Here is a 27,852-nt window from a genome sequence, read left to right as displayed (position 1 = left end):
GCCTTCTTCCGGTGCACTCTGTTATCTGGTATTTCTGGAGGGCACAGCTTGGGTGCTCCCTGCTATCATGTCCTGATTGCTGGCGCTGCCCTTGCTGCTGCATCCCTGATGCTAAGTTCTCTAAGAAAGAGATTCTCCTTTTATTACACATTCTTACTTGCCAGGGATATGAGTTGAAAAGCAATACCTGCAGCAAGAGCAACAGGATCTAACAGTTAACTACGCTGTGCAATAAATATGGAAGTATTGCAGGCTGCTCACAACATATTATTGACCTTGATAACTCCTTCCTGTTTTCTGCAGTATTCTACAGAAAATATTGCAATATTTCACCATTATTGCTTTTACTACTAAATTCTTTTCTCATTATGACTGTTCTTATTGTCCTATTTCTCTCATCAATTAGCAAGTTCTGTTCAGGTGTGAGCTGGTTTAGGCTGGGATAGAGTTAATTTTCTTCATATTAGATCATATGGTGCTGTATTTTGGACTTGTGCTGAAACACTGTTGATAATAGAGGGATGTTTTTGTTGTTGCTGAGCAGTGCTCATGACGAGTCAAGACCTGTTCTGCCTCTCATGCCACCCCACCAGAGAGCAGGCTGGGGGTGCACAAGGAGTTTGGAGGGGACACAGTAAGGACAGCTGATCCCAGTTGACCAAAGGGATATCCCACACCATGTGGTGTCATGCTTAGCAATAAAAGTTTAGGGAATAAGAAGGAAAGGGAGGACATTCAGAGTGCCAGTGTTTGTTTGGTGTTCCCAAATCAGCATTACATACGATGGAGCCTGGCTTCACTGCCCATAGGAAATGGTGAATTAATTCCTTGTTTTGCTTGGTTTGTGTGCACAGCTTTTGCTTTACCTATTAAACCGTCTTTATCTCAACCCACAAGTTTTCTCACTTTTGCTCTTCCAGTTTTCTCCCTCATCCCACTGAGGGGGAGTGAATGAGTGGTTGCATGGGGCTGAGTTACTGGCTGTGGTTAAACCACAACAAAGTTGTGGTTTATTTTGTCTGCTGTCAAAGGTAGAGGCTATTCATTATTATTCCTTCCTGAAACTCACCTGTCCTGCACTATTCTCCTGCCCAAGGAAATAGTCTTAATTCTTTCAGTTCCTGTTTCCTCTCTAGATTTTGAATAATAATTCTTCACCTTCTGGGCATGAGTTTCCTGTCCTAGTTCACCTTAAATCAGTATACAATTTAAATTCCAGAGTATCAGGATAAAAAATAGGAGATCGTGAATTAACTTACCTTTGTAAATTATCAGCACAAGGTTCCTGGATGTGACCCAGGTTAAAGAGTTTAAGAATGTGCACACACAGTGGATTTAAATTCATTCCCTAAACCACTTCAGTTTTCTTTATGGACAGGCCTGAAAGCCTATAGACATGAAGTAAATTACTTGTAATAAGATATTGCTGTAGTTATTGCTATTTAAAACATACCTAATGTGCTTCTTTAAGGAGAACTTTTTTGTCCACAAGTATGAAATAACAATGAAAAAAAATAAAATGTGCAAGTTTATATTTTAGAACATATTTTATACAGGCATCTGCAGCATTGCTTCTTGGCTGTTGGCCAGCAAAACCATTAACATCAATTAATGGCACTAAAGGAAATTTTCTTCCAGTCCTATTTACTAATTGCTAGGAAAGAAAACTAAAAATAGACTTTATAAGTTTGGGGGCCAGACTGAAAAATCTGAGAGCACTCTGTTAACTTCTAGTTGCTCCACAGCTTTACATTCTCTGAAGTTCTGACCCACCGGTTTCATTGAAGAAAATATTAGAAATTAAGCAGAAGAGAGAGATTAATCTCTCTATGCACTTATCTATGCACTGTTAGTATTTTAGAAAGAGTTATTTTTCTCTAATTCTAATATAAATCAGTCATTAGAAATGGAATGCTTTGCTGCCTACTTACAGTGGGTAATTATATAATGGTCTATGACTTTTACAATATTTAAGGAATTTGGGAGTCAATTTTGAGTATGTTTGTCTAACATATACTGACCAAACTGCACAGACTCCTCTTTTTCATGATGTATGTCTAGTCCCTTTCCATGCCACTCCAGACATTAATCCTCCTCATCTCCCAGAGTTTGTTTCAGTCCAGTTCCCTCAGAAAAGCCGTTGATTAAATCTTCTTAAAGGGGAAATGCTGAATTTGCAGCTCACAGTAATTCCTCAGTTAAACCTCTCTCTTGAGCCTCCTTTTGAAGATGACACACTATCCCCTCTTCCCCCTCCTTTCAGATTTCCACTTTTTCTCCATCACTGTCCCCAAGGATTGCCAGCAATTCATATCACCCACCAGCCAGTTTTGGAGATCCCACATCCTCACGACTCTGCAATGCAGAAGCAGGTTCCACACCTCTGCCACCCTACTCCATACACCTCTGTGGCCTACGGACCACATCTTATAGGTACTAATTTTGCCCTTAATTAAATATCATGTGGCAACTGGGTGGCTCACAGTGCAATTTAAGACCTGATTTTGTATGATAACTGTTTCCCTTAATATCACGTTTTAATTTAGATTTATGATATGTCAATATAACTTGCTATAGGACTGAGATCTGGCACAAGGCTTTTGTTTATAAACTCTGTAGAGAACTTCCTCCTTTGGTGGAGCTGGGTTTATTTGTTGATTTTCAGGTACATAACTGTATTTCATTGCTAATTCAGTGTCGATACAAAAGCAAAATCCTACCCTGTTTTAATAATGTACCAGTGTTTTCATAAAAGGAAGTTGTATAATTTCTCTGGCACAATAAGGAAATACAAACAGAACTTGAGTTCCATAAAGCTTTGTACAATTTTAATACAGATGATTCATTATGACCTGCTAAGCATAAAAGCTGCAATCATGAGAAAAGGGGGGAAAGGGCTTTTATATTTTTTCCTCTGGTGGTGCTTTTTAAATTTCTTGGTTTAGATTCTACCTGTCCTGATTCAGAAATCCTTTGTAAGAAATGTGAAGTCATAACTTACGCTTATAAGTTTTTTATGGACCAGGACATACAAACGCTTAACAATAATATTAAAAAAAAAAAAGAAACATACAGGTGACACCGCTATCTCTAATTCTTCTCTCTCTAACTCTTAGAGTAGCACATTTACAGACCTTGAGTTGGGCAGCTAAGCATGCTCTGAATGGAGGAGAGAGAAGGAAACTTGACAAAAACACATCTGACCTTGGTGCATTTCTTAACCATAGATTTGAGCTGTAAGAGTGGGTTTATGGACTTCTGGATTCAAATCATTCCTTTGGATAAAATCAGCTCATGTATAGTTTCAAGACACAGATGACAGTGGCAATGCTGCAGAAAAGAGCTCCATCAAAAGGACTAGGACTTAGTCTTTATCTAAAATTACTCAAGACCACACTTCTTGCTTCTTCTACCACTAGGGAGACCTACCATTGAGAGTGGAGCATGGGCATACAGAAACAGTTGGAAGGGAGCTCCATAGAAAGGTTTGGAAGTCATGTGCTTCAGTGCACGACCTTCTGGTTATTTCTGCTTTTTTGGTAAATACTTCTCTGTACAACTTATAGACAGACACATTACAAAAAACTGGGAGCAAAACACAGCGCCTCTCTTTCCTGCTAGCCAGCAGGCTACAAGGTTAGGTTCCCTTTACCTTTAATCCCAGTTTCTTACTTCCCACCTGCAGTGCTGGCCCAGTTTTAGTGTGAACAGTGGTCCACCCATTTTGGGCACACAAAGTGGGAGTGGGGAATGGAGATTAGATACTCTACAATGAAGCCTCCCAATGAAGCCTCCCACTTGCTGAATTACAAGAATATTGTGTATGTTCTTGCCATCCCACATTTAAAAGTAAAAGGTATTCTGACAGCACTCTGCCTGAAGAGTCCTCTGGATTTGTGCATACAAGGATATCTCCCTTATTCATCCAATGTAGGCGGGTGATAGGAAATTGGTTTAAGTAGCAGGAGTTACGGACCATCATAGCAACTAACTTCAGGCACTTTTTCAGAGCCAAAATCTGAGCTGACAAAAAAATTCCCAAGTGCTGAAAATGTCCACTAAAAATCCTTTTCACTTAAGGTCTTGTTTAGGCGCCTTCAGTTTAAAAGCCCTAAAAATGCCTTTCTGCTTTTAACTTTTTCCTGGAATATCTCAGCTACTCTGAGGTCAAAAGCTCTGTGCAAGTCATCAATCTGTGCATTCCTGTGTCAAGGATGCCTTTACAAATTTCCTTCCTCTGGATGCAGGCCATAATATAGAAGCAGTATCAGCTTCTACCCATAGTATTGCCTGAGCTCTACTACTGTTGCTTAAATCCAGGTTCAAACCTCTACAAAGATCATGTTCTCCTCTTTCCTGCAGTGTTTTGTTGGAAAGAAAGCTTGATATAAACATTTAAAAATTTGAGTCTTCCCTGAGCCACTAAGTACCTTGATATAGTGCTTGAAAGTGATACGAGAACAAGGACACTGGTCCCAAAAGGAAAATCATAGTTTGGTTCATATAAGAAGAGCTTTGTTATTTCTTTTGGAGCCGTGCACAAGGGGCCCTAGAGATGCAAACACTGGTCTTCTCTGCTCCTCATATAACTAATGGCCTGGCTGGTGCCATTGTTTCTGTCTCTTCTTCTGACTCATACTCCTCTACTTCTCTCACAGTGAACCGAGACTTTGGCATTAGAGCTAGATTGTCTGCTCTGGTGAAACGATGATGGCTGATTGAATTTCCTCTTCGACCTGACAGATTGGATCGACCTGCTTGTCTATCTAAGTGTGCCATTGGAATCAGCTCTTCTTGGTGGTGCTTTGCTTCGAGTGGCCGTAGTTGGGGCTGGGGTCTGAACATTAATGGCAATGCAGCATCAGAGCCACTTCTATGCTGATCTAAAGGAAAATAGACAAATAATTAATATTTTAAAGAAGAGAAAAGAGAACTGCCATGGTATTGGCGAGGGCATTCAATAAAATACAGCATTATGGTTTTAAACTCTGTAACCGAAGCATTTTAAATAATACTATAGAATAAGAAAGAAGTCAAGAACTAAAAATAACCCTATTTTTTTATTTTCATCCCAAAGCTGATGTTTAAAAGATTTTATTTATCTTGCCTCTACTCTGAAACCCCAGCAAATAAGCATATTCTGCTATATTTGATGTCTCGCAGACCTGCCCAGTGCCTTCACAGGACAAAAGTGCTCCTTTACGTAGTTCTCAATTTTCCAAAAATTTCACAAGTGTACCTAGTAGGTACCATGGTTGAAAAGCATTTTGAAACTCACAGCAGAAAACAAAAATGTGACAAAGGAGAAGACTGTAGTGCCATCAAATATCAAGTTTACCACTGACCTGTGATTAACAGCTAGGAAGAAAAGAGTTTCATCTGAAACCAGGAGTTTGACTCTAGGGTGCATGGATTACACTGGATGTGTCAGACCTGCTCCTACCAGCAGTACAGTTTGGCTACACAGATCTCTTTTGCTTTCATCTCTTTCACAGTAAAACAAAAAGGCAAGAAAAAAAATTTGCACATGCAGGAGTTGTCCAAGTTTTTGATACAAATATGAAGATAAAAAATATAGTTTCAGTCACTATAGCTAATTTTGCCAGAAATTAAAAGGAATTTTTATAAGAACACCAATGCCTTTTAGGTTCACATAAATAATGTTCGCATATGTGTGTCCCTGTGTGTGAGGCAGGAGGAGACCAGGGGATCCAGGAATCTGCTACAGGGAAGACTGGCTGCCCAAGGCCAGCTACGGGAGGGTCCTACAGTGCGTGGAGTGGAAGACTCTGCATGTATTTGCATGTGTGCATGTATGTAAGTCTAAGTACCAGCAGCTGCTATGCGGCTGTCTCCCTAGGGGTTTACATGCCCAAGCAACACCAAATGGGCAGATGGAGGGTCCAGGGCCAGCTGCTGAGCAGACTGTCTATCTGAGGCCAGCTACTGGGGATTTAGACAGCATGTTTGTATTTATAAATTTTCACTAATAGTCTATCAGCCTGATCAACCAAAGATAGGACCAAAATGCAGCCATTGGTGCTGTTTACTTGTGTGTGAGCACTGTGCCTGGTCTGTGCTGCTCTCTATGTCTGGCCATTTGTACATGTGCACATAATTACGGAATGAGGAGGCCTGCTGGTTATATCTGCCCAGTCTTGATACGTGGAGGACCTGGGGGCAAGTGTCAGCCTTGCCTGGACTGGGCTACAGGTCCAGCAACTCCTAACAATTTTGCATACAGTTGTGTCTGTGGGGCTGCAGAGAAGAGATAATTTGCATTTGTGGGCTTATACAAATGCCAGGTGGAACTGCAGGGATCTCAGGAATATTTGTGCAAGAGGGAAAAAGAGAAAACTAGGAGGTGCTGGAACAAGACAGAAACTGCAGCAGTAATGACCATAAAAAGAAGATACATAAAACAGAAAGGAGAGAAGTGTGTAGCTCATTTAAAGAGGCCAAGGACTTCTATGCTAGTATTAATTTAATACTGTTAAGTCCACTAAACAACTGCCCCAGTTTCTTTCACTACTGGAGTAGAATACAGAGTAAAGCAGTTCCATTACCTGTAAAAGTAACGTGCCTGGCTTTTCGTCTAGTGGTCTGGCTGGGGCCCTGAGGCAAAGAGAGGTAGCGTACTTCCGTGGTGTTAACCTGTGTATGAGACAGAAGTGTGTTCAGTGTCCATGATTGCCTCCATTTGCCATTTATTTGGTGGAATGGTAAATATGGATGGTTATATGCTGCACTTTACAGCCAGATTTTGAGAGGTATGAATAAGATCAGTGCTTGACTTGGATGGTTGAATTCAATGTCAGCTCCAGTGAAAGTGTCTGTCTGATATAATAGTCCTAGAGGGTTTTTTTACAGTCAGCAGAGAGAAATATGTTCTTCTAAGATTCACCTTTCCTATTTCAGGTGACAAATTTAAATAAAATTAATCTATCCAGCAAAAACTTATTTCTTTTCATTAACTGTGATTATCTCAGGTATAAATGTCTATGCTGTCCAACGCCTAGATTTGGTCAGACAAATCTCCTATTGATCAAGAGTCCAAACTGCCAGTGCAAGGTGTCAGGGGCTTGGCATCAGGCTTTCTTTGATTATACTCTGTTTTGCATATGCAAAACCAATGCAAGTTACATTCTTTTACTACATGCAGCCAGAGCAGCTGATCTCTGACCAATGTATAGAGGTAGGACATAAAAACATTGCTGTTCACATGCAAAGTGAACCCCTTTCTTCTTAGGTGCTGCATGAGCACACTGGGGAAAGTATCCATTTTAATTATAGCAAAAAACATATAACAATGTGTATCTCTTTCCATATTTACAGATAAGCAGAGGCATTTTTACATAAATGAGAGTTTACACAATAGGTACCGGTCTACTCCAGGGCAAGCTGTTTCCCTTCCTGCAACTCTGCCTCAGGCTGTGCTGCCGGCGGATGAGGATTTCTTGCGCTTGTGTCTCATTTGTGTTGGTAGGTAGGTTGTGTCGGTTGTATGGTGGTGCCTGAAACAGAAAGCGCACTCAGCTGATTTTTGTTGCATTTGCAGTGTTAATAATTCTGGTCAGTCACAGGACCAAGGGTACATCTGCCTCAGCTCAGGCACCAACTGATCTCTTTGCTAACACACGGGAAAATGCAGCCTTGCACAAACCTCACTGCTGCACAGTAAGATGGGAGGAGGCATGAACACAGCTGTAAGTTTCACACCTCAAGGGTTACATTTTGATGCCATTTTTGATAGACTCTTGCCTGCTTGAAGTGCAGGTGTATAAAAATATAGCCACCTGTTAAGAAGGCTGTTAACATCTCTGGGCTTGTCCGGCCTTTGTCATCCCTTCACACAATTTGGGAGCCACAGGTATGAGGCAGGTCCCAAAAGAGAGATAACCGGCTAACTTACCTCTGAGCTTTGGTACCAATATTACTGAGCCAGAAGCAAGTTGCAGATGTGCTCAGTAATGAAGAATACGTCTCCACAATGAGATGCACAGCTGAGTTTCCTTTCCATACTTCGACAAACTACAAATTAATATTACCCTAAAACTGAGCATCATTTAAGGCAAACTTTTTAATTTATCACATACATCTACTGAAATAGGGGAAATAATTATCTGCCTTAAAGAGAAAAATTCACTGAAGTTTATAAGCCCTCTTAGAAAGCAGAATCTAATCTCAGTCTCATTTGCAAGGCTTCTTGTAAAGGTGATCTGGTGAGCCAGAACATTACCAGGCCTTCAGAGCAAAAAGGGAAGTATTAGAAGTGGCATTATTTTACTTCCAATCTTCCATTTCCAAAAGCACACAGTTCTCAATACTACATAGGAAGCAACTGGTTCAAATAATCATTACTGTAATTGATTTCGAAGAGAGAGTTCATTTCAGCAATCTGAGATAACCATATATGCATATTGTTTCTGGTAAGATAAGAAATTAATATCATAAGGATAATTAGCCAGGGAAAAATCAAACAATGCTAGGAATGAATATCATATTAACAATGTCACATTTAAATGAGCAGGCCCTAGCATTTTCTAGTATATGCATCTTAGATGGGTTAGCCTCACTTATTGGTGTCATTTGAAGGTTACTATAATATATCCTCTACCACTCATTGCTGTGGGTTAGTTGTCTGTTCAGGGCCCAAGATTGGGTTAAGTCGATACTACACACGGGGCTGCATCAGGATCAGTACGAATTTCTGCAAAAAAAATCCCTACTGAGGTATTATCACACCAGCTTTATGGGGGCAAAGAAAATCAAATGAGTAAAATGAAGCTACGGAGCATGTGGAATTTTTCTTTTTCCTGCTGTGGTGCGGGTGAGCTGCAGCTCTCACGCAGGGCTGCGCAGTGTTTAGCGCCGCCGGTCCGCCCACCTGCGCAGGGGAGCTTCGCTGCTGCTGGAGCCGAGGCAGCCCTCCCCGGGAGCCGGGAGCCCAGGCAGCCCTCCCCGGGAGCCGGGAGCCCAGGCAACCTCGTGGAGGCGGTTTCCCGTCCGGATAGCTGTGCCGCGAGGGAAGCCTGCCCTCTACAGCTCAGTCAGAGATTTTCCTGGCTTTTCGCGCTGCCATCAGGGTGAAAAGCTGATGGAAAAAAAAACAGTTTTCCTTTATTCCGCATAGATATGGGGCCCAAGCCCGGGCTTTTTCCCTCTATCCCTTCCCCGGGCAGGTGCCGGCTCGGAGCGGCTGCGGGCTCCCACCAGGTGCCCCTGGGGCCTGTGCTGGTGCTGCTGCCGCCGACGGTGCTGCGCTGCGGGGAGAGCAAACGGGGCCTTTGGGTCTGCAAACAGTGAGCAGCAGCCGGTGGCTCACCCACCCTTTGTCGCACGTGGTACAGATTGTGTGCCAGGACTTCTCTCATGGACTCCACCTCTGCGGGGGACAGCCTGTGTGCACGCCGTTTCCTGCCACTCCTGTAAACAAAAGGGAAAATTAAATATTATGTTAATGAGCTGATTAAATACTAACCCCATGAAATAATGCACGGTCTATTTTTAATGCTAGAACAGAAGGCTACAAAGAGCCTTTCAGTGATCAGCAACAGCAGAAAATCATCTAAAGATGAATAAAAAAAGGTCAGATTTTGCTCTTTCACAGATTTTATCCATGTAGTGGGTAGTCAGATTGGGCCCTAAACCTCATACTGCTGGCAGCAGAAACTCTTCTCTTTCTAACCTTCATAAGGAAGTTCTTATTTAATGATTAGATTGCACCACAACCAGCTGTACATTCAGGAAGGCACTGCAAGTTTCCTCCTGTCTAAATAAAGACCTCAGTATGGTCTGGCAGTCTGGGTTTTGCCATCCTACTGGTTTTAACTCCTTTGAGAAAGTGCAGAAAATCCCTAAGAACTAAAGGATATGCCAATTGTGGAGCCTGAAAGACCTGCCCTGTGGTGAGGAGAATGTATAGGGTTTCCTTTCTGATGACCCTGTTTCCCCATTTGAAATGAAAGAACTACCTAAAAGATAATCATCTTTGTATTTTTAAAAAAACTTCAACAAGAAGCCCACTGTCACTTGTAGCCCAGTTTTTTCACTAGCAAAACAATGGAGGAGGGCTGCTGTGAATTGTTAACTGGTTTTATTACAGTGCTAACTGTGAGAGTTAGCATTCGGATGAATTCCCAGGAAAAGAAAGGGAAATAGACAGTGATCATCCAGAATGAATCAATCTGAGTTCATCTTGTTATTTCTGCTTTTTTTCTTTCTTCATTTTTCTTTCCTACCTCTTAAAAGCAAAACAAAACAAAACAAAAGTGATTGTTAAGTCTTTGTTTTCAGCTAAGTGGTGTCCTTAAAGTGTTGTCTGTAAACTGTGCAATTAAAAAACTGATCATGATCAATGTACAGTATTGCCAAAGCTTTGTGTGCATTTATTTCATACTTCCTCTAAAATAAATTAAAAACTTTTAATGGCAAAGGAAGATGGATTCAAGCTAATCTGAGATTATGCTGTAAACATAGGAAAAAGATTGGAATTTGCAATTACAGGTACTTTAACAATATTACCACTGTTTTGTTCTATGATATATCATGAACATCTTGAAAACTTTTAGGACCAGTGTGAACTGCCTGAATTTTACATTTTACTGCCTCTTACCATCAAGTAGACAGTAAGCCCTGGTGTTCTGGCCCTGTCCAAAGTCCCTGGAATATATGACTTAATTTCTGATATATTTCAAGGTGCTGGAATGTGTTTTCATTCTGCATCAGACTAAAACTGAATCTGACAATTCTTTTGTCAAATAAAAACTAAGAGAGAAAGTGACAATAGGTGAAGGTACAGTATTAGAGCTAGGACATACCCGACCTTCTCCACATGCCAGCACAGAAGTGGTCAGTTCCAAGTCTTCTAAAAGCTTATTATTTTGCTTCTAAAATTATTTAAATAGAATAAATAAAATTCCCTGAGTTTCAGTTAAGCTGGGGTAGCAAGAGAACAAACAGCATGAAGATAATCTATATTGTTCTGGAGCACAAATAAAAAGATGTGTATTCTTTTTATAGAATTGGATATGAACCTACCCAACAGATAACAATGCACATATATAGCAATAAGGAACAGATTGCTTTTACAATGTGCAATATACAATACATTTAAAAAGAACTTTAAAAAAAAACCAAACAAGTCTGGTATGTTACCAAATCCATAAAGTAATCCTTACTGAAAGTATTTCTTTGTTCTTATGGAAACTTCCAACATGTTACAACAAAGCACAGCACAGGAGATATACTTGTAGAGAAAAAAACCTGAATTTACAATATGACACAAAACTGACTATCTCTCTGTAATGAGTACCCTGACAGTACTTCTTTCTTTAGATATAGAGATGTATAGTTGATATGATACATTATACTTGATCCATTGATACCTCCACAAATGGTTTAATATTATTTTTTATATTATATCAGAAATTTTGAACTTGTAAGCTGCTCACCAATCTTTACTAGTCCTGTGAAGGAACTAACATTCAACAGGCACGGCTCTCTCACAACTGCACCACCACAAATGACAACACAATACTTGGTTCTCATTTGTCCTGTATTGATTTTACCAAAGTCAGTATTGCACCAATATAAAGCCAACAATAAGTAAGCTCAGCATCAAACCATCTTTCTCTCTAATGAGCATATGTCCTCCAAAAAGCAGCTGTAAACCTGCAGTTTTGATATCTGTATGACTCTGCTTTTGCCATTTCTCTCTTTATTTCTAAGGCTTATATTCTCCAAAACGTTATAACCAAATGCTCTATTTTCATTCAAATATGGATTCTTTGTTGCACAATCCATAGGCAAATTTTTTTCAGTATGCACTGAAAATACTTGCTGGACACCCATTCCAACAGCAGGAATCACGCCAGCATGAATGCAATTTTGCTAATTCACAGCAATGGAGATCTGCTTTGATTCTTGTAATGCAATTCCCCTTGTGTACATAAAGGGTGCAAAACTGATCAGAGGAGCAAGTGAGAGTTTTCTCACTACTCTGGCACTGCTAATAATGTTTTACATGCCATACACTGGAATTTTATTTCAAACCCCATCTTGTTCACGGCCAGAGTTTGTATCCTCACAGAAGACAGGGATTTTAGGTACAAGCTATCTCAACAATAACAATCAGACATTCTATAAATACATTTAGAAACCTTTTACATAGGTTCACTTAGTTGCTCAGGAAAATGGTGACAAGAACTTCTGCACTGGCTCTGACCAAAGATCCATCAACTAGGTCACTATACTGTCTCCTGTAATGCTCCTGACAGCAGACATCTATCAATTAACAGAGTTGGGAAAATATGTCTTTTCCTAGAACACTCACAGTCTGTGAGAATCAGAATATTTTTGAGCCACAGGGTGTGGGGTTTTTTTAAGTTGACGCTTCACTTTTAAAAAGGCTTTCTCAGTAGGAGAAGCTGTGCATCAGAGGATGATGCACAGTAAAATTGAATTATAGCCAGAGTAGAGCTGGCAAAAATTACTCCATCATACCAGCTGTTTATTATGAGACATTTTTCAATCTAAATTCTCTGCTCAGGAGAGAATTTCTGAACTACACTGGAGCAATTTGTTTTATTTTCTCTCTCCCTCAGGAAAAGAAGAGTGACATGGTTTGATTGCCATGAATTATCTAACAATTTTGCACATTTTCTCTTGGCTCAGAAGAGTTAAGGGAATACAGCAGACAGAAAGGAGCCTGCCAGACATGAAGTCTTTTAATATCATCCATTCAGGAAACAATGATTTAGGGAGAAAAGGGCTGGGTGTTACACTGCATGCTGACATCAGTTTCAAGAAAGCAGAAAGATCTTGACATGATTAAGCCAAAGTTTCAGGAAAGATTTTAATTTAACATCCAGTTGGTATTTGGACTTTCTGGTATGGGTAGAGATGACCATTCACAAAGGAAAATATGTTCGACCTTGGCAGAGACTGTTGCAAAATGCAGAAAGGTTTAACGATGCAGCAGGCAAGAGCAGGCAGTAGCAGCAACAGTGGTCAGCAAGACCCCAGAAAAGAGTTTGTGAAGGCAGGTGCCTTCAGTACCCATACTCTGGACAGCGTGTTGCAAAATGAGGACAAATATATGCATGTCAATTATAGCATGCAGGAGTCAAGATTTGTGCAGACTTCTCTCCTAGAGGGTAGTTTCCTCAGTGATGGCTCTGATCTGTCTGATGCCGAGTTGCATTACTGTTTCCTAGAATCATAGAACGATTTGCATCTAGTTCCAACCCCCCTGCAATGAGCAGGGACGTCTTCAACTTGATCAGGTTGCTCAGAGCCCCATCACACTGAACCTTGAATGTTTCCAGGGATGGGGCATCTGCCACCTCTCCAGGCAACCTCTTCCAGTGTTTCACCACTCTCATTGTAAAAAAGTTCTTCCTTGTTTCTAGTCCGAGTCTAGCCTCTTTTAGTTTAAAACCACTACTTCTAGTCCTATTGCTACAAAGCCTACTAAAAAAGCCTGTCCCCATCTTTCTTGTAAGCTCCCTTTAAGTGCTTGAAAGATGTAATCCGGTCTCCCCAGAGCCTTCTCTTCCCCAGGCTGAATAACCCCAACTCTCTTATCATTTCTTCACAGGAGAGGTGCTTCAGCCCTCTGATCATCTTTGCTGGCCACACTCCTTTTGTTGCAGGATATGGTTGTTTTTCTGGGCTGCAAGTGCACATTGCCGGCTCACGTCCAGCATTTCATCCACAAGTACCCTCAAGTCCTTCTTGACAGGGCTGCTCTCAATGTTTAATTGGACAAATTTGTCACAGAAGTACCAAAATATGGCAAGATGGTTTGAGGGATTTGCAAAAATTACAAATGCTACAAAGAAATCTGCTCTCAGCAAAAATTTGTGATTGGGATAATGAAGTCAGGGCCTGTGTGCTAAGCCATCCCATAGGTCTCTCAGCACCTAGCAGGGATGAGCAAAACCCACTGGCCAGATTAGTGGCAAGTACAGCCATCTTGATCCACAGTTGTGATTTAAAGCAGCTAGAGCGGCTTCTGCACCAGACTCATGATTCCTTTTCAGAACTGTGCATCATTGAAATGAAACAGAGAAAATGTCCATTTTAATTTTCACTCTCTGAACAAAGAGCCAAAGTGCAAATATGATGAACACCAAATTACAACTACTCTTTTCATAACTGTCCTTTTTTTCTTACATTCCTATTGAAGTCATGGAATACCTTGAGTATTTCCTCATTTTTGTCCCCTTCCTTCCTCTCCCTACTCTGCAAAGGGTCAGGAGGTTGATACTCACTGTAAAGAAGCAGTGGATGGTTTTGAAATTTTCATACCACTCTCAGCCATCTCTATGGCCAGTTTTATCTCCATCTTTTTGTACAATGTCACAAGACTGGACTTGGGCTGGTGTTGCCGAATTAAAATTTTCTTCAGATACTTATTGTCAAACTTCTTAAATCTGTAAAAGATACCAAAATCAAAGTGTAAAAAAGGGAATGTGGGTTTTTTCTGTAGTACAAGCTGATCTTCATTGAAATGCACATACATGTAATTCGGTGGTGCAAACTGAATCCAAATTAGAGGCACCTGTGGAGGCTCCTGGAGCCCTAGTGAGCAGAGACCTTTAGGGGGATATTTGGCATAGTCTACTGGTCCACAGAGATTTCAGAGCCCACGAGACAAAAGAAAGAAACAAGCTGTAATCAGAGCAAAAAAGAGGGCTGTGTGTGTGTTTGAATATAACACCACCACATTTGTCAGAAAAGAATATGGCCAGTCTCCACGCTTTTGTACTAATGTTGTATTATAGTAGGGCATAACAGCAGCAGCTGCTCTTACAGTAATCCTGGTCTATTCAGCCAGCCACCAATGAGGCTCTAAATGGCCCAGTAGTTACAGTAGTTTGGGCCCATTATGTTGCTGATAATTTTGAATCCTGACAATTAGAGCAGAGAAAATACATTTCTTTGTATTCTGAATAACAGAGAAATTGAATGGACCCCAAAATACTATGTGCTTGCATGCTGCAGATTGTAAAATATCACTAATGTGTGGCATAATTTGAATGTGAATGTGTGCGTGTGCCTTAGAACAGGTATGTGCTTTCAGGCAGGCATTTAGCAGAACAGCAGTGAATCTTTAGCGGAACAACTGTTCTGTTTCTTTCAAAGGAATAGTTTATCACAGCAAGGTAATGTGCTCCACAATGCTAAGAAAAGCAATACAGAAATTGTATCTTTTTTTCTTAACAAAGGCTATTTTTTATTCTTTAATAGCAGAGGTAGGTACACAAACGTTTCCACTGGCATTAGATTTCTTAATGTTTTTCTGTGTAACAGAAAGCCTCCTGGATTGTCATCGCTGAAGTAATTAATTCTGATATACATCTTGAAAGCTGTATGGAAAAGTTTAGGGAATACCTCTAATGCAGTCTTTTTACATTAAGTGTCTTCAGACACAGTGTGTTTTTTGAATCTGTCCCTAAACCAGAACACTACTTTTATGGCTAGTATGGGCAAAATTCTCTTTTCAGAGCTATCAGATAGATGTGAGACAAAGGGATAGCATTTACTCGAACGTGTGTCAGTGCAACTACTTCAGTGAAATTACTGCTCCAATGGGGAATTGTTCAGATTATTGTCTGTACAGACAGTGGTGTGGTCCCAGCAGATGGGTGTCCTGAAGTTATCTCTGTGTTGTCAGAGCCAAGAAGACATTTTAGCTTCTAGGTATGCCCTAGTACATTACATCATTACTCTCCACTAGGACAAGAACTGGATTTGTAACAGCCATCTTCTTCCCAGTCTTAATTCCTGGTTTCCATAGGGAGAAACCCAGTCATGAAAGGAGTTGCCACGTGTCCCAGCAGACACCCCGGCTAGATTACTGGAGTCCAATGCTGAAAGGTCAGACAGGATTAGAGCACAGAAACCTAGGCATAGCTAGAATAACTAGGGGTAATTTTTAGCCCACAGAATCATAATAAGATATTGAGGGGAAAGAAAGATTAGTCTTTCCCCTACTTCTCTTCACATGCTTTGGTGGTGGTCAACATGATCACAGAGCTTTCTTAGGGAAAAGGTAAAGGCCACAGCAGATCCATCTCTTTTGGGCAGTGCTTGGAAGAGTCCCAAAGCTCCACAAAACCACCTCATCCTGCTTATAGAAGAGACAATGCAGATCCTGCATTTCTGAGTGAAGACTAGCTTGAGAGCATCTGCTTATGCTACTGAACATTTGAATGCAAACATTCCTTTCAGAACTCTTATTTTAAATATTACTGAATTGGTCACCTGTAAGGATGGGTGACCAATTATTACTGAATCTGTACTCACCAAGAGGGGATCACATTTGCTATGGAGGCCTACAGCAGAAGTCAGTGAAACTACACCTTATGTAGCTTATGTTCTAAATCCAGAGCTGAAGGAGCATTGCCAGGGATCTTAGATTTATACCAAAGCTAGGTGCACAGGCTGATGTTTGCAGCACGAGTTCCCGTGCTTTGCTTTTCTTTTGAAAGGCTAATTTTCTGCTTCTTTGTGCAGAACCAAATTAGCAGGCAATATATGAGCACTGCACTCCCAAAAGGCAAGGGTTACTCTGGAGTTCAGTTTTTAAAAGGAGATATTGCACATGTCCCCAGTATTTTGATTTCCTATTCTATTTACCTATTGTATTTTATGTGGTAGATAGGTTATTTTATTATATTAGGCTGCAATAAGAGATACTTACTTATCTCTCAGCTGATAATGACTCCAATGTCCACATATGTCTTCAATACCAGCCTTCAAGTGATCCATCAACTAGAGAAAAAAACATGGAAAAATTTTAAGTGGCCATTATGAAAAAACAATGTAACCCCAAATACACACTTGATGACAGAATTTTGAGGGCTTTTTATTTTTTTTATTGGAGCATGTGAGTTAATTCTGAAAGCAACTACATTTCTCTAAAAATCAAGGCAAAGATCCCACTGTGTCAGCTCCTATGCTTGGCTGCAGTGGCAATATTTTGATGGAGGCAACAAATCTCCTGGTCCTTTTTGCCTACTGAGCCCAAAAACTAAATTCTTCGTTCTGTCAACCAAACTTCCCTTCTGCATGTGTGACCTCTCCAAGAGGGACACAGCACCAGGTACTCAACACCTTTGCCTTGACTAACAAGTTCTCTGAGGATTTTTGAGATTTTTATGAGGCTGGTAAGTTTATCACTGCTAACTACAATGTTTTTCAGTCATTTTTTGTGTGTTACTAGCATTACAGAGACAGACAGAAAAAGGCCGGTTCTTACAGGCATATTGTCATAAGTGGTGCTTTAAATGTAAATTCTTTTCAAGGTTAAATGTAAAGGTTGAAATGCTAAGAATTAAATTCAAATTCAAATCAGTTGATATGCTCTAATTTTGCTAATGTCTCTGCATATGCTTCATTTTAAGTCAGTGTTTCCATTAATTTCAAATTTATTCCCTAATGTGAAAATGAAAGAATGTACATACTTTTTCTATAACATTGTTAAGTCAGTTTGACAGCTTTCTGTTATTTTATATAATGGTAATTTGAGAACTAAAGTAAATGTTTGCGAGGGGAAAGATCATGACTTAGAATAACTTGAAACTAAATTTGAAGTCCAATGGTTCAACTCATTTTAGCTCAGTAAAACTTGATTAAAGACTTTGGAGGTGTCAGTCTGTCTAGAAACAGTCAAAAGATGGCAACAGATGTATCTGACAAATCTATATCAGAAGGATGGTGAGTTCATTCTGCAAACATTACCTTTCTGCTTCTGTCCTCCCATGGTCACAAGTACCAAGAAGTAAGGGGCTTGCTACCCCATGACATTTGTGACTTGATCTTACAATATGATAGTCACTATGAGTATAAATGAGATGTCATATTTTAGAAAATTATGCCTAGGGTTTCCTCCATGTATTCTTAAAAGCATTAAGTGTCCAAATCCAGTGAATGCCAGCGCTTCCAGGTGCCTCCTTCTATCAACCCTTTCTCCTCTTTTTTGGGATACCAGCTACTGATATAAAAAAACTTACTCGCACATGTATTTCTTCATTGATAGATTCCTTTTTGTTTGTCTTTTTGACATCCAGATATCTGACCAATGGTCCAATTGTGATTCCCTGCATTTGGAACAGTGAGTTGAATTATTAATTATCTTTCAGAAAAAAAAAGGGAAAAAAGCAAAATGGTTTAATTTTAATAAATTAGGAAAGCTGTTTCTTAGACACACAAATGAACTATTATTTGCATGGAGAGCTATAGAAGAGAATTAAAATCAAAAACTTTAAAAAAGATTGTACACCAGGGGTTTTTTTTAAGCAAGATTATATTTGCTGGCATATTCTATGTAAAGTAACTGACTCATTGCCAATTTTTTTTAAAACAGGACTCATTTGAAAGAAAACATTATCTTTGTGAGGTCTTGCAATCTTGAAGCTGTTTATTTTAACATTTTTAGAATTAATATCTTTGGGGGGGGTTCACTTTTAGAAACAGTTTTCAGTTGTTCCCAATCCTTTACTGTACTGATACAGAATACCATTTTAAAAGGGGAAATAGAAACAAAATGTGGGGGTTTTTCCTAAAACATTCTGCTGATGTCTAAGTGCTTTACCTATCACAAGTGCATAGTGCCCCATTGGCACCCTATAGTATCTGAGATCTTGTTGTGGGAAAATATAGAGCATGGGATGCAAGACCTCTGGAAAATTCAGTTCTTCCAGGTACAGCAGTGTAAGCTAGGTGGAATAACTCAAATATCTAAAGTAGACACCTGTACTTGCAAGTATTAATTATTCACTTTATTTTTCTTTAATATTCTTTTACAAAGGATTTAAAAATATTATTATTTGTCTCCAAGATGGATGAAGATAAAAGTATAAAATTCAAAATCGGTCTTAGAAGAGACATACTGTTTTCTGGTCAGTTTGGAATATATCACTAGTAAAGAATGATTTAGTGTAAAGTTAAAATACTTCTTAAATTGGAAGCATCAGGAAATGCATACAGAGTGAACATAACTTTGAACACAGAGTGCCCTTTCCCCTGAATATTTTAGAAGACACATTTTTTCAGTATAGGCTTTCTGTAATACCTAAAATTTCCTGAAAGTGTAATTACACATTGAAGCACTAAATCTGGCCATAAAATGCAATAGCTTGTCCTAGTCTAGAAGTAAATTCAATGCAATTTTCACTATGAAGCTTTCAGACACCTCTATTACATGAAAGCAATCCATTAAGAAATATACTTACTTGGATGAACACAGTGAAATATATAACTACAAGAGTAGCAGTGATGAACAGGTTTTTTCTAGGGAAGAGATGCACTGGAAGCAAGAATGCAAGAGAGAAGCTGCTGGCTCCTCGAAGGCCACTGTAGGAAATAATGAGCTGGTCTTTGACAGTAAAGGGATATGTTCGGAACTTGTTACTGATGTAGAAGAGAGCAAATACACCTAGGAAGGGAAAAACCCCACAACTATTATTATTAATCAAGGAGAAAATGAAAATATTAAAGGCAAAATGTCTTGGCTCGGGGAACTGTTGGCAGCCTATTTTTTCAGTTTTGGTTTTTTGTAGCTTCTCTTTGACCAACTGCTGAATCTGGTTCATGTGAAATAACCTCATATAAAAGATGGTGGTTCATAACTGCTTCAGGATTTAAATTCATTTACACAGTTTAGTAGTGAGATTAGGGCAAAAGATTTACTTTCTATATTTGTGTCTCATAGTTTTCTCCAAAGTGTTCTGGAGACAAGAAAAATGACTGGATGAGAGTTTCTCCTATGCCTTCCCTTGCAATGTTTCCTGCTTCCTGCACAGTGTCTGTCCAAAGTGTTTGAACAGTGCTTTATCAATAAGTCCTGTGGACAGGTTCACTAAAAGGCAAAGAGTAATAGTATTTTAATTTTCAGTCCTCTGGCTTATTGTGTCTCTACTTCTCTGTTTAATAAAAATTAAAAACAGTAAGACAGTGTAAGGATTGCAACTTTGCTTTATAGAGTACTTCCAGCAATCTGCTTGGTTTACTCTTAATCTTCATTGTATTCCATGAGAAACATGTATCCTATGTTTTGTGTGGAAACTGGTAAATTACTGACATAAAAGCTGACAAATGCTGGTTATTGCTGGTGTTATTTTACACAGCTGTCATTGATAAACTCAGATTATTAGCAGTAAAGAGCATAACAGCAGTATGCTGTTATGTAGGTTGTTGGATACCACTTTATGCAAGACCTTTTTTGGCTATTTATAACTGTGCTAGACATCAGGTACTAAGACTGAAACTGCATATGTGAGGTATCACCTGAGGGTGATACCTTTATTCAAGCTTCAGAAAAAATTATGTAATCATTTTAACAAGTTTAGCAGAAAATATTTTGGCCTTCTAGAAAGCTCTAGCACTCCCCTTGGTGTCTGAGAGAAGGATGGACATGTGGCAGGAAAATACCTTTTATATCAGGAGAGCACTGTTTCTGTCTTGATTGGAATGATATTTCAAAATGGACTCCAAAAGCAAGCCTTGAAAAACTTAAAGGCCGTGCTTGGTCCAGAAATAGCAAGAAAATATGTAATTACTTTCTTTTTGCTGTCAACCCACAAGAATCATATCACCTCTATTGTTGAGTATTTGTGTCTTCCCTATATATAATAGAGTTGTTCAGAGGCACATACTTGAACCTTCACAAGTTCCCTCTTCTCTCTTTTTCCTCTGTTAAATGTCTTTCTCTGGGGCTCCCAGACAAAAATCAAAGGTCTTGAAGTGTGTATGGGCTTTGAAGTTCAAACCATCATCTTCTTCCTGCTCTGACATTCTTTTTGACTGAGGGATAAACCACCCGAGAGATTTAAGAAATAGGACCTTAATCTCAAATGTTTGACGTATCTGGTCCCAGATGTTTGAATCAGAGTTCTGTAGGCTGGAAAGGACCTTTGGAGTTCAATTAGTCCAAGTCCCTACTCAAAGCAGAGCTAATCAGATCAGGTTGCTCAAAGCTCCTTGAATGCCTTTAGGAATGGAGGGCTGGTCCAGTATTATAGTAATGGATTACCCTCATGTTAAGACGCGGGTTCCTACTGTCTAATCAGAATTTCCTATGTTATAGGTTGTGTTTGTTCCCTGTGCCCTATTGCTGTACACCTGTGAGAAGTGTCTGGATCCATCTTACTCTCTGTCTCCTCTGATAAGGTACTTGTAGAAAGTAGTAAGTTCTCTTTTGTACCAGATCTTCTCCAGGCTGCATAGACTCAGCACTCTCTGACATTCCTTGTATGTCCAGTGCTCCAGCCTCTGACCAGGTTGGTGGCCTCAACTGCACTTGATCCAGAACTGTCATATTCTTGTACAGTGGGTAGCCTGGAACTGGAGATGGCACTCTGAAAGCAGCATACATTTTCACCAGTGCTGATGAGAGGATAAGAAACATTTTGCTGGGCCTGCCTGCTACACTTGCTAATGTAGACCAGGACACGTCTGAACTTCTTTGTCACAAGGACATAATTCTGGCTTGTGTTCAACTTATTGACTACTAGACCAGGTCCTTTTCTGCAGAGCTGCTCATTAGATTCCAAGCCTATACTGGTGTACGGAGTTATTCCAACCCACATGTAAGTCCTTGCATATGCTCCTCTTGAACTTCATAAGCCTTCTGCCTATTTCTCCAGTTTGTCCAGGTAACTTTGAATGGAAGCCATCCAAAATATTGACTACTCCCTGCAGTTTTCTATCAGCCACAAAATCGCTTGGGGTGCACTCTGTCCCTTCATCCAGGTCATTAAGGAAGACTTAAAAAAAAATTGATCTCATCTCCCCAAGGGATGCCATTAGCCACCAGCTCCAACTGTAAAGGGAATATAGATGGGGCAAATGGCTGAAGGAGGTGGTGGCAGGTGATCAACGTAGATTTCTGCCCCACTGGATGCTCCAGAGGGTACTCCTTTGATTATAAATGAACCATGGGGGAATCAACCTACTTAACTTAGCCAAGGTAGCCTAATTTCAGTGCTCAGAATATCTCCTCCAAGGCTTCTTGATAGAATATTTGGATTTCTCATTTTCTTTAAAATTATAAACTACTCTGAAAAAAAGCTATTGAAATTAAAAAAGAATGCTCTTAAGATGGAAAATTCAGGTACTCAGAAGTTAAAAAATGTCAGAAATAAGGTTGCCTACATAATTGTATTTTTGACCCTGTTACATGTACTACTTCCAAAATACCATTAATTTCAAAAACATTGTTCACTCGTATTTTTAACTAGTGGCAAATAACAGTGGCTCAGTAGAGTGTGTTCCATAATTCATCACCTCTCCAGGAATAAATGTGTTTACTTTAAGTTGTAACTTAACCTGATGCAGCCAATCAGCTTAGCTCAGTCGGTTAGAGCATGGTGCTAATAGCACCAAGGTTGTGGGTTTGATGCCTGTATGGGCCGTTCATGTAAGAGTTGGACTCAATGATCCTTGTGGGTCTCTTCTAATTCAGAATATTCTGTGAAATTCTGTGAGAATAAAGTATTAAGGCTCCAAAAAAGGAAGTCATAATCTTGTGGACTACCAATCAAAAAGAGACCTCTTTGTGGCACGGGCAGGGACTGTACCCTCTCACATCTCTATCATAGAGACTGTAGGATCCTGGAGAAGTAGGAGGTGAACGAAGCTCAGAAAATGGCAAGGCTTGTAATTAGCATCTCCTGCAGGATCCATTGAAGACACCAGTAGATGGTTGGTCTGACCCAGTAGGTCATTCCTTCTTTTCTTATGTCCTCTAGAAAGCTTGGCAGAACAGTACTAGTAGATGAGGGAGAAGATGGCAATGTATTGCCTCTCTGCTTCCACAGTTGCAGTAAACTCGCCAACAGCACAAGAGCAGCTCTTGGTAGAGGTGTACCAGGATTGCTACCATCTCCGGAACACCAACCACCAGCTGCCTTATTGCTTCTCCTTTTTCAACATAACTTTCAACCCATCCTGGACTTTAGGAGGAGATGAGCACCTGTGTCCCACAACTCATGTGAAATTATCTATAAACTGTCCTGCCCATGCTGCAGGAACCCCAGTCTCACAGATCAGGGACTAGGAGACCTTTGCAGGAGTGGGAGATACCATGTATGAAAATGCAGTATTTTCATGCAAGCACTATTTTCTAGCAGTTTAAAACTTCAGAGTTGACTTGTGAGGAGCAGTAGCATACTGTGGTTGACCTACATATGGTATAAGTCCCTGTTCAGTTATCTATCAGTGCTAATTTTCACCTTCCCTCTTTTTCTATGTCTCCAGCACTCCTGGTCCAGGACCTGTAGTGTTATAGCACTAGAAGTATGATGATATATATTATCTAATTAGTTAATGACAATGTGTGATGAAATCATTATGAGACCCACTCACCAAAGGCATATAGTTAACTAAGATATAAGCATCTCTATAAGCATAATCACGATAATATTTTATTTTGCTTAAAATATTCCATTCTCACCTAAACATGAAGTCTGTGCTTGGAGACTGGCATTCACATTTGTTTGGGGCTTTTTTCCATTTTTTCTCCATGTGTAGATTTGTGAAACATGTTTGTCAGTAAGATAAAGCAGTTGTGCCAGTCTACACAGACTTCTCTAACATACCTTTGCACCTAAGGGTTTCTCTCTGAGGTATGGAGAAGGTTTTCTGCAAAAGCTGACTTACTCAGTGTCCGCCAAATGAGGCAGAAGAGCAGAGTGAAGCAAATGAAGGCCCAGTTCCACTCGTGGTTTTTCCCCACTGTAGAAACTCCCATGAACACAAAAATCAGGGTCTCACTGATGCTGCTTAGCATCTTCATGAAATATTTTATTGTGGTATAAGAATTCTGGGACACATTCTCCTCCACATATTTTTTCATTGTCACTGCACATGCTGTCATCCTGTATCAAGAAAAACATCAGAAATCAGCCTGTTTTTCTTTTCAATTAAGAACAACCTCAACCATCATTACCTGCACTCTCCATCACCAGATTCTGACCTTCCTAATATCAAGAAGAATTTTATTTCTTCAGTTACATTAGCTATTTCATTAGATAGAAAAGCATCTTCATTCATCTTTACAAATCTGTTTTACATACAGGATAAAGGAAGCAAACCAGTCAGCCTTCCTGATGAGGAAGTGAGGGTATCATGTTCCAGTTCAAAGTCCATTTTATCCTGAATGCCTAACACAGAGTCACCAAGCACCAAATATTTGTCTCAAACAAAGAGCAGGTTGATTTTGTACCAGTTAGAGGGGCACAACTTGCCTCTTAGTGATCTTCCCCTTTGAGGTGGGAGAACATGGTGGTAGTGCCATGCCAAGGCCAAAGCTCCCAGTGGCTCCCTGACAACTGACTGGTAGATAAGCAGTGCCAGACCAAGCGTCAGGACTCTCCACCCACAGTAACCCATTGTTGTACAGCAGGTGGAAATTCAGTTGTCCTGCAGAGGTGTCCTTTCCCTTTTAGTTACCTAGGGTGTGAGGAAGGTGCCTAAGGAAGCAAAGGAATGTTTTCCACTTCTTCACTGTTAATGAAGACTAGAGCTTGCTTCAGAAGTATCAGCAGCCACCCAGCACAGACACTGGTGACAGTGCAGTCTTTGAGCAGTCCTACTGAAGGGGATTCCCTCTTCTCCCCTACCTTTTGCATAGTCATAGGTAATAAATAGATTGAGTGCAATGCTAGTAACATATTCCATCACCTATCTAGTTTCTACTGATATGATTTTAGTCTTTGGGAGCTTCTTGTGATTATATTTTTTCAAACTTCTGAATTCAGAGAATGCTGACTGCTCATTAAATAACCTTCCTCTAGTTTCTGCTCATTTAATTTCCACTTAAGAAATCTCAAGGGTATCATGTCATTTAGCATGTCCAAGGACACTCCAAGACAAGGCCATTAGGCATTAATGATTAATACTGTTGACTTTCAGTTACACATGCATAATAGACTTTCACAATCCAAGTGAAAGATGAATGAATCCTCAATAATTCAGAAGAGTGACAAAAAGTTCCCATCTCTAAAATAAGCAATAATTTCCTTAATGAAGCAGTAAGAATAATAAATCCCAATTATATTAACATTCTTATATTACTAATAATTTCAGAACTCTAATAAAAATAAGAATTAAAAAAATAAAGAGCTATGTAGTCTAGTGCAATGGATAGGCAGGCAAGCAGTATTTTGGTCAGTGCAGGTAGGAAAGGGTGCATAAGGTATTAGCACCACCTGCATAGCATAGGAGGTCTCACCCTGCTCAATTAAAGTTGCCAGTCACCTCAATCTGGACAAATATGTTGGATATGCAAAACATAGTACAAGACTCATCTGTCTTGTCTAATTTCTCAGTATAACCTATATCCTCTATAACTATTTATTTAGTATGTTTAAATATTCAAATATTGCTTTCCTGCAAAGGTAGTTTTTTACAAAGCCAATTCTGCTCTGAAGCTGAACAAACTGGGGTTGTTCAGCCTGGAGAAGAGAAGGCTCCAGGGAGACCTCATTTCAATTTTTTGATAGTTAAAGGAGGCCTATAAGAAAGATGGGAACAAACTTTTTAGTAGCACCTATTGCCATAGGACAAGGGGTAATGGTTTTAAACTAAAAGATTTAGGTAGATTTAGACTAGATATAAGGAGAACTTTTTTTCTTTGAGAGTGGTGAAACATTAGAACAGCTTGCCCAGAATAGTGGCAGATGTCCCAACACTGGAAACATTCAAGGTGAGTTTGGATGGGGATCTCAGCAACCTGGTGTAGCTGAAGATGTCCCTGCTCATTACAGGGGGTTGGACTAGATGACCTTTAAAGGTCCTTTCCAACCCAAACCTGTTGTTCTATGAAATCACTGTTTCACAAGTGGTGGTGAATAAATGCACTTGTCTGGACATCAGCAACTATATGCTTGCATTTGTTATGTTTAAACTGGTTTGTCCTCAATAAAGGGATGTCCTTTCTGGAACACCAGGTCCTCCAAGACCCATTATGAAAACTCAGAGCCAGCACAGGCCATGCAAGGCTGCTGCTACCCACCAGTTGGGCACTGAGCCTACAGCAGCTAGCAGCACCAGCTGGAGCATGTAGCACCATGAGGTTCCCATTTCTATATCCTCTACCCTGCTCACGGCCTGTTTGGTGTGGTATCCTTGAAAGTCACCTGCCATCAGTTTTCTCCTAAAGTCTCTCACTTCCACCCTTATTCCTTCCTTTGTCTTCTGACTCCCTTCTTGCCTCCACCATTTTTCCTTCCCACAACACTCACTCTCTCTGCATCTCCAGTCGACAGACCTGCCAGCTTTCTCTCTGCAGTGGGCACCCATGCTAACACAGTACTTTAAGGAAGCAGTCCCCAGCATTACAGCAGTATCAAACTATCCTGACCACATCAAAATATGATTGTCAATATCCATATACATGAGTGTATGTATGCGTGTGTATTTGATGTTCTCAGTTGTCTGGTTTTGCCCAGTTTCAATCCCAGTGATGCTGTCCAAATGTAATGTAATTCCAGTAAATTGTGTTAGAGGTGATGTTCACAGCTGTATACAAAACCAAAAACTCTGACATTCTTTATTATGTTTTCCATACTCATTGCTTTACGTCTCTCTTGTGATCTGATGGTGATGCTGCTTAGAAATAAATACAGATAAAGTGATGTATTATCAAATCATTCTCTCCTCCTGCTGATCTTATCAGAGGTAGCAGACAGACAGTAGCAGCACTGGTTACTTTACCCACAGCTTGCAGTACTTTTGCCAACACTCCTTGGTATCACATCTATTCCTACACTGACTGTAGGATTTCCTAGTTACCACTGCATTTTACAGATCTCTTAGAAGCTGTCCACTGCAGACCTCTAAGCCAGAGGCTGAATGCCTGTGTTGTACCAACCTTGAGCAAACCACCTGAAAAAACTGTGCCACTTCCTTCAAGAGGTCATCCAAAAAGCCATAAGGAATACTCACGCCAAAATGCCAGAGATGTAAAGGGTTTCAGCAGACAAGTATGACAGGTAGCTGAACATGAAGACCAGCAGGGGCTCAATTGCAGAGACGTTGTGGGTGAATCGAGTCATGAATGCTGAAACAAATCCAAATATGATCCCAAACAACACACCACCTAGCCCCACCACGAAGAAGCGAGCGAAGCCAGCGAAGACATCAATGGATTCGATTTCTTCGTACCTGTGCATCTGGGTGAAGGCGATGAAGATGTTGTATAAAACCTATGTGTGAAAATAAAGACACAGCAGTCAGGCATCTTTCTGAACCTGGATATCTTACTCATTTAATAGGTGAGTGTGTGTGTCTATGTATGCCTAAAATTGCTTTAGACAGACAGCAAAGTAACAATCAAAATCTCAGTTGGTTCTTAACAAGTCCCAGGATTAGGGGCCTGTTAAGTGCCCTGAAAAAGAGCAAAAAATGAAGGATAGATGGCTGTGCAATAGAAGTAAAACATTCAGGGACCAAATGCCATTGATCTAATAAAAAATACTCTTTTGTTTGTTTGTTTTCTGAAGGTAAATTTAATTTTTGATCTTTGTAGCAGATGTCGAAAGCCCAAGTGGGTACCTTAAAACCCCTAGGCTCTACCCTCCATGTTCTCTTTCTGACTCAAGGTGAGGCAGGGCAGGGACTAAGAATCACACATTGGATTTATATGCCATTTGGGTTGTCTGTATGATCAGTAGACTGGACAAACTTCATTAGATGGACTCAGGAATGTTAAATGTTTTTCAGTAGTACTTGACATAAAAATCGTGAAACATCGCTGGGAATGGAAAAGAAAGCATGGGAGAGATTCTTCTCTCATGGGAAGGGAAGGGAAGGGAAGGGAAGGGAAGGGAAGGGAAGGGT

At 40.0% G+C, this 27,852-nt stretch overlaps 1 protein-coding gene across 1 annotated transcript in view; it reads right to left on the bottom strand.

Annotated features, from left to right (window-relative positions):
- Window positions 1-2,668: 2,668 nt before the first annotated feature.
- Window positions 2,669-27,852, bottom strand: part of SLC9A4 (solute carrier family 9 member A4) — a 32,997-nt gene continuing 7,813 nt past the window's right edge. The window contains exons 3-12 of the mRNA XM_027674962.1: window positions 26,959-27,218; window positions 23,671-23,888; window positions 19,245-19,447; window positions 18,024-18,110; window positions 16,712-16,782; window positions 14,277-14,438; window positions 9,330-9,426; window positions 7,383-7,514; window positions 6,567-6,654; window positions 2,669-4,883 (exon numbers count right to left, since the gene is read on the bottom strand). Coding sequence (XP_027530763.1) covers window positions 4,582-4,883; window positions 6,567-6,654; window positions 7,383-7,514; window positions 9,330-9,426; window positions 14,277-14,438; window positions 16,712-16,782; window positions 18,024-18,110; window positions 19,245-19,447; window positions 23,671-23,888; window positions 26,959-27,218 — 1,620 coding nt within the window. The 3' untranslated portion in view covers window positions 2,669-4,581. The remainder of the gene's footprint in view (window positions 4,884-6,566; window positions 6,655-7,382; window positions 7,515-9,329; window positions 9,427-14,276; window positions 14,439-16,711; window positions 16,783-18,023; window positions 18,111-19,244; window positions 19,448-23,670; window positions 23,889-26,958; window positions 27,219-27,852) is intronic.

This window comes from Neopelma chrysocephalum, unplaced genomic scaffold, assembly GCF_003984885.1.
Source record: "Neopelma chrysocephalum unplaced genomic scaffold, ASM398488v2 Primary Assembly neopelma1_25, whole genome shotgun sequence".
In the NCBI taxonomy this organism is placed as follows: Eukaryota; Metazoa; Chordata; class Aves; order Passeriformes; family Pipridae; genus Neopelma; species Neopelma chrysocephalum.
The sequence above is the reverse complement of the archived record's forward strand: the minus strand, read 5'-3'. Positions and strand labels throughout refer to the sequence as shown.